At 34.8% G+C, this 7,191-nt stretch overlaps 1 protein-coding gene across 1 annotated transcript in view; it reads left to right on the top strand.

Moving 5' to 3' along the window:
* Window positions 1-5,993, top strand: part of LOC107715282 (protein phosphatase methylesterase 1-like) — an 8,978-nt gene extending 2,985 nt beyond the window's left edge. Inside the window, exons 4-14 of the mRNA XM_016521361.1 lie at window positions 1,516-1,573; window positions 1,738-1,789; window positions 1,877-2,031; window positions 2,253-2,343; window positions 3,644-3,709; window positions 3,827-3,953; window positions 4,906-5,035; window positions 5,116-5,160; window positions 5,271-5,335; window positions 5,431-5,498; window positions 5,599-5,993. Coding sequence (XP_016376847.1) covers window positions 1,516-1,573; window positions 1,738-1,789; window positions 1,877-2,031; window positions 2,253-2,343; window positions 3,644-3,709; window positions 3,827-3,953; window positions 4,906-5,035; window positions 5,116-5,160; window positions 5,271-5,335; window positions 5,431-5,498; window position 5,599 — 858 coding nt within the window. The 3' untranslated portion in view covers window positions 5,600-5,993. The remainder of the gene's footprint in view (window positions 1-1,515; window positions 1,574-1,737; window positions 1,790-1,876; window positions 2,032-2,252; window positions 2,344-3,643; window positions 3,710-3,826; window positions 3,954-4,905; window positions 5,036-5,115; window positions 5,161-5,270; window positions 5,336-5,430; window positions 5,499-5,598) is intronic.
* Window positions 5,994-7,191: the final 1,198 nt, after the last annotated feature.

Here is a 7,191-nt window from a genome sequence, read left to right as displayed (position 1 = left end):
TGTAGCGAATCAGCTCAAAGGGGGAATATGCATAATTAATCATAACTAGTTATAATTAATTATAAATATTTAGATCCGCTGTAAGTATTTACTTGACATCTCAGTGTCAATTGTCTGTCAATTCTAAGAACGTTAATTTCCTGGTTACTGTACAATACTACTCAGAGCATGTAGCAAAAATCTGCATGATTAGGGACTCCAGTTATGAGCAAACAATGAACAACCTCAAGTGTGATACAAGTAAGACTTTATTAACTACATAAACACTTAAACTAGTCTAACATACACGCACACACATGCATACAGTTGGCATAGGAAAAGGGTTTAAAGCTTAAGCAGTAAAGAGAAAAGAAATACAGACATGAAGCTATGGTACAATTTGATATTCAGCAGATCTACATCCTGAAGGAAACATTGGTTTCTTAGTTCAAACACACCTTTGTAAAAAGGTGCAAATGATACTTAATGTATCAATTAATACGACTAAGTTTGATACTTGCACGTCTCGCCTGTTTGAAAGAGAGTCCAGATGCAAATAGGGCTCCAGTTGGTCTCTGCTGAAGTTAGCTGATGAGAAAGAACCAGTTTGAGTCAGAGGATCTTGATGAATGGAAAGACTAGGCCGGAGCCTGGCACAAGCTTAGGGTGGGTTTTTGAAGACTCTTAGCTCAGCATCTTCTCCTGGAATTCCTGAATCTAAAAGAAACGCCCTGATCTGGTGATCATTGATCTATAAAGGGTGACGATGTCACACCCTCAGGATTTGAGTAAGCCAATGGTTAGCTTTGGAGGGAAATTTTACGATCCTTCGTCTCTAGCGTGGTGTTTTGCATAGGAAACTGGATTGGCTGGTCAAGAGGAGAATCTTCAAGATTCTTATAATACTAATGTGCCACAGAGTTAGCCAAATGTAATGTAAATGAACAAATAGGAAACATAATTTGGAGCTCATAGATACCAAGCACGGCATATGTGCGATCTTGGTAAATTAAGTAATAATAGAACATTCTTTCAAGGTTTAATATATAGGCAAAACACTATAAAAGAACATATGATTACATAGGATACATGATTGTACATGTCTCAAGTGAATAGTAGACACAATGTCCTGAAATATGTATGTTATTTCAGAGAACGGTTTGTGAATCTATGTGGTGGAAAGGGTCTGTTTTATAGGCCTGTGTCTATCTTTCACAGGGTCTGTTCCATTGCTCATAGCATCTTTCCACATACTTTTGAGCAATAAAGTCTTATCAGATGGTAGCCTGGGTAGCAGCCCTCTTGGGTGATAGTTGCACTTTCGGGGGATGGTCGATGGAACTCACAGAGTGGGTTTTAAAGATTATTTGTTAAATATAACAAATAATTGTGTGTCTGCTCGGTCCAGTCGTTACAAGATAGATAGATAGATAGATAGATAGACTATTATATTCAATTTAATTTATTTAGTTTATATAATTATCAATATTATTCTAATTTATATTATCTGATATTATTCGATGTTTGTATTTTCAGTCTGTTATATGCAGCCGGATTAACTGCAGGGTTGTAGCTATGGACCTCAGAGGACATGGTAAGGGATTTCATACTCTTTGTTTGTTTTTGTTATTTAGCTGATAACAAACCATAAGCTTTTGATTCTATAATCACATAGGTCAAAAGCATGCGTGTGATTCACACAAAACGTATGATTTAACTGACCAGTTTACAGATAGCACATTTTCTCATATAATTCAGGTGATACTAAAGTAAAGAACCCTGACGACCTGTCTGCTGAAACAATGGCCAAGTGAGTGCATTCTCATCTCTCATCTCTCAATGTCTTTACAAAGCAGGTTTTCGCAGCATTTAATTTAGAAATTTTACTTTCTCTCAGGGATGTTGAAAAAGTGGTGGAGGTACTTTATGGTGAAAACCCACCTCCCATCATGATTATTGGTCACAGCATGGGTGGAGCAATAGCAGTTCACACGGCTGCATCCAATCACGTGCCATCACTGCTTGGCCTTTGCGTTATTGATGTAGTGGAAGGTAAGTTTTCACCCCTCATGCCTGTTTTACATTGTTTCATACATGGAGTTGCATAGTTATTGCTTTTTGTTCAGTAATGCATTATATATATGCTATGTATAGCATATATGTATACTAGATATACACTATATGTTTTGTAATTGATTTCAATGCAGTTTGACTATGTGTGGATGTGTGTTATATTTATGCAAACATTTAATGCAGTTTTGCTCATTCTTTAGGTACAGCAATGGATGCCTTGAACAGCATGCAAAACTTTCTGAGGGGTCGACCAAAAACATTTAAATCTGTGGAGAACGCAATCGAATGGAGGTACACAGTTTTGGGTATATTGTTGAAAATATTATTTAGTGATGGTTGTTTAAAAAATTTAATTGATCCTGTAATATATAAAATCTATGACTGTCATTCAATTGCACACATCTCTGTAATTATTACACCTAACATTAAAATTTGTAATCTGTAATTTGTGATAAATATTTATACACAATACATTTCTAAATTAATATGGAAACTACAGCATTTAAAAAAATGTTACAATTTAATTATTTGTTAAAAGGCATCTTTTTAAAGGGGTGGTTCACTGTTTTTTTTTCTAGGCTTGATTGTGTTTATGGGGTGCAGTCTAACATGTTAATGCGTAGTTTTTTCAAAAACGAATTTTTTTTCACATTTACCTTTATTCTACACGGCTCTGTCCCTTCTCTGAGAAACGGGCTGATCTTTTCCTGCTTTTATGAAGCCCCTCAGAAATAGGCGATGGGCTCTGATTGGATAGCTAGCCCAGTGTGTTGTGATTGGCTAAACCGCCTCTAGTCTACCTACTGCTTATGTTAGCTTTTAATATACGGTTTTATCCTGATTAAAGCTTCCATGTTTAACGCTTCTCATAACTATGTGAAAATAAGTGTATAATTGTAACAGTTCATTGTTGTAGCTGAGCTGAATGAGGGAGAGAGAGAGATGCAGAGCGTGTGCAGAGCAAGAATTTTAAAAGACGATATCTCCGTTTGCATTGAACTTTCAGCTTCGTAACTTTGCAGATATTGTTTATGCTCAAACAGCAACATTAGACACTAACTAACGTAAAAAAAGTGAAATCGCAATCAACCACCCCTTTAATAAGTACTATGGTTGAAGGCCAGTTATCACTGTTACCAATACCGGTATAGATACCTCTATTATTTGGACTTTTGTTTTGTTTTGTTTTGTTTGTTTTTTCAATTTCTGTGGGCAAAATTAGTAATTATAGCAATTCATCATTACAGTATAATTGAAACCCAGGCCTAAACTGCAAATGATCATGTTGTTTTTATTTATAATTTATCATCAATTACAGAACATAAAAAATAAAAATATTATAAGAACTTTTAATTTAAGTGAGCTTAAAATAATGTTCACTTAAATCCGTTATAATAAATGTAAGTTTTAGCGGTGCCTTTTATATAGTGGAAATATTAACACATAATTTTTCCCAAACCTAATAAAGACTAATAAAAGTTTATTAGTTTGTTATTGTTTATTATTACAGTTATTTTAGTTTGCTAAACATGGAACAGGTCAGCTTCATATATCCCAGCTGGTAACTTTTTTTTAATTTTTTTTTTACCAGTGTGAAAAGTGGTCAGATCAGGAATGTAGAGTCTGCACGAGTGTCCATGGTTGGACAGGTGAAAAAGTAAGTCTTCCCTAGTATTGGTTTATTTAACTAGCTCCAGGAATTGTTGAACATTTTTAGAAATATTTAGCTATTGTGTATATATATTGCACTGATTAGATTTGTTGGGATGTTTAGATGTGAAGAGCCATTGAGTAGTCCAGGGGTTTCCAAGAGCATTAGTGAAGGCATTATTGAAGAAGAAGAGGAGGAAGAAGAAGGAGGTGAATCCAACCACAAAAGGAAGAAAGAGGATGACCAAGAGGTGTAATACATGTTTCAGTTCTGATCTGATCACCCTGTCGGGACTTATTTTGTGACAATAACTGAATTCACCATTCAAACGTGTGTGGTCAGTAAGATTATTTAGTGAATGAATGAATGAAATTAATATTTTCAGCAAGGGTGCATTGAATTGGACAGTAAAGACTTTTGTAATATTACAAAATATTTCTATTCGACATACTTTAAATGCTGTTCTTTTGAACTTCTATTAATCAAAGAATCCTTGACCATCAAATCAGCATTTTAGAATGATTTCTGAAGGATCATGTGACACTGAGGACTGGGGTAATGGCTGCTTAAAATTCAGCTTTGCCAGCACAGGAATAAATTTCATTTTAAAATATATAAAAATAGAGAATGTAATATTTCACAATATTACTGTTTTCACTGTATTTTTGATCAATAAATGCAGCCTTGGTAAGCATAAAGGCCCCTTTCACACCAAGCACGATAACTATAAAGATAACGATAAAGATAAAGTTCTAAAAATTGTTCTCAATATTAAAGAATAGCATAGTTCACACCACAACTATAACGATAACGATACAGAGCAACGATATCGTTGTGATCACTTTCAAAACGATTTTTTTTCCAGCTGATGAACGATAAAACACTGACAGCCAATCAGAATCCATCCTGCTGTAACGAGCTCAAGAATTTAAAGCAGCAGACACGTGTGCGCTTAGAATAAACAGACGATATCGTTCGCTGGTGTGGACGCTAATATCGTTATCTTTATAGTTATCGTTCTTGGTGTGAACGGGGCTTAAGACTTTTTTTCAAAAATGTTAAAAAAATCTTGCCAACCCCCAAACCTTTGAACGTTAGTGTACATTATACCTTACTTTATTGTACATCTATTCACAAGTATGTTTCAAATGGAACATTAAGCATTATTTTATGTACAAATGTTTGATTTTCCCATTTGCCAGATAAAGAAAGAATGTCTGTACACCTGGCGTATTGAACTCTCAAAGACAGAGAAGTACTGGGAGGGCTGGTTTAAAGGACTGTCTTCTCTCTTTCTCACCTGCTCTGTGCCAAAACTCCTGCTGCTGGCTGGTAAGAATGCTTAGACATTTGTCTTTTAGACTTACTCGGTGTAAAAAAGCGACTCTTAATGAGTAATGTGTCTCTCATAGGTGTTGACAGGCTTGATAAAGATCTTACCATTGGGCAAATGCAAGGTGAAGCATTTTATATTCTTGCTCTTCAAGCTAGACTTTATAGTACAGCACAAGTCACGTTGCTGTGGCCAGAAGGTCCTTCATGTCTTTTGTGGTTGTTATTATTATAGGAAAGTTCCAGATGCAGGTTCTGCCACAGTGTGGCCATGCTGTTCATGAAGATGCCCCGGAAAAAGTATGTCTGTTTTGTATCACAGGGTCACATAATTATAGAAAATCGTATTCGATTAAGCTGCATTTGCTTCTTCTGAACTATTATATCTGATCCAGGTAGCTGATGCTCTAGCCACCTTCATGGTCCGTCACATGTTCACTGAATTCAAGGAGGGTTTCCCCTAGTAAGAAGACAAGTGATTGAATCATATAAAAGAAAATTCCAATTTTTTTTGGTTTCTAATCTCGCCTTTTGTCTTCTGTGTTTGTTGTTTGCTTCAACAGACGACGTGTAGCCTTCACTCGTAGTCTTCATCCAGCGATGTGTCGTTCCTCTCTGCTCTCCACTGGAGATTACAATACAACCAAAACCATGATGACGCCTCTGCTGCCAACTCATTCTTAGCACTTCATTCTTAAATTATATTAAGTTTTGTATGACTTCATGTATGTTTGCTGTAATCATTATGATTATCTAGTCTATTTTGGCAGGAAATAATAAAACAATAATACTTATAATTTCAAATTGTTATGCATATTTACATTTTTATTTTCCCTTGAACTGATTTATTTTGCATTTCCTCTGATGCCTTGCTTGTTTGTTGTTGTAATTAGGATGATTGCATCATGTTGTGTTCAAAGTGTTGGTCATTGGAAATAATAAAGAGAGGTTTCCGCTGTCTGCGCTCAATTATAATTTACAGTATTATATTCTTCGCTCTTTATTTCTGATTTACAGGTTATATCACTTTATGCCAACAAAGAAGTATAAGATAAGATTTGCCTTTTGGTCAGTGGTGTAAGAGAAGCAGTTTTGTCTCTTACTCATGTAAATTTAGTGATAGAATTAATATATAAACATAATTGGTTACTTGAAGGTAATATGTACCCATAGTGTACATGATAGTTGTGAGGAGCAAAAGCATAGAGTCATTCATAAGCATGTGGCCAAAAAGAATGCAGAGCGGTGTCTCATGGAATCAGAGAAATAAAGGCAGATTAGAAGTATACAGTGTAAATTAAGCACCAGTGACTTTGGCAGTGTCATCTTTGTCCCTCTGCTGATTTTGTGTGTTGGGGTGAGATTTTAAAAAGTTTGCAACATAGCCTACCTCAGACACAATCGCGTTGCCTTTCTACAGTGAATAAGGTAGATATCAACCTTCCATCTGATACAGCTGCAGATTCCATAAACAACTCGAACTTGAACTTATTCAGATGTTATACAGTGGCAGACAGAACAACATGCTACTATTAGTAGCAAAATTATAGAAATGATAGAAATATTCTTGAGTCATGATTTTAGTTTTAATAACAACTTGTTTTGTTTACCTCAGTCAAGGCAAGGGAGGCAGAGTCTCTTTAGAAAAAAAAAACTGGATGGGAAAGTTATCGATATTACAAAAATTAAATAACGAAAGTATTACAAAATATGTGACATTAAAAAGTGTAAAAGTCACTAGTTTTTACAAAGTAACTGTCCAACAGCGACACCCTCTGGTAAAGCTAAAAAGAACAGCTGAACATCAGTTGACAAATAAAATATATTGTTTATATTGTTACTGTCTTTTGTTATTATTTTGGAATAAATATGAAAATACGTAAAAACACTAACTTGATGAGATTTATCGGTTTTGATAAACAGAATATTACATAGTGTAAAAATACAAAATATAATTGCATTTTGCCTTTTAAATGTAATGTTTATTTAATGCAGGGAGATGACAACAGTAAGGTTATACATATATATACAGTGGGTACGGAAAGTATTCAGACCCCCTTAAATTTTTCACTCTTTGTTATATTGCAGCCATTTGCTAAAATCATTTAAGTTAATTTTTTTTCCTCATTAATGTACACACAGCACCCCATATTGAC

The sequence above is a fragment of the Sinocyclocheilus rhinocerous genome, unplaced genomic scaffold, assembly GCF_001515625.1.
Source record: "Sinocyclocheilus rhinocerous isolate Xijiao unplaced genomic scaffold, SAMN03320098_v1.1 scaffold299, whole genome shotgun sequence".
NCBI classification, from domain to species: Eukaryota; Metazoa; Chordata; class Actinopteri; order Cypriniformes; family Cyprinidae; genus Sinocyclocheilus; species Sinocyclocheilus rhinocerous.
The sequence above is the reverse complement of the archived record's forward strand: the minus strand, read 5'-3'. Positions and strand labels throughout refer to the sequence as shown.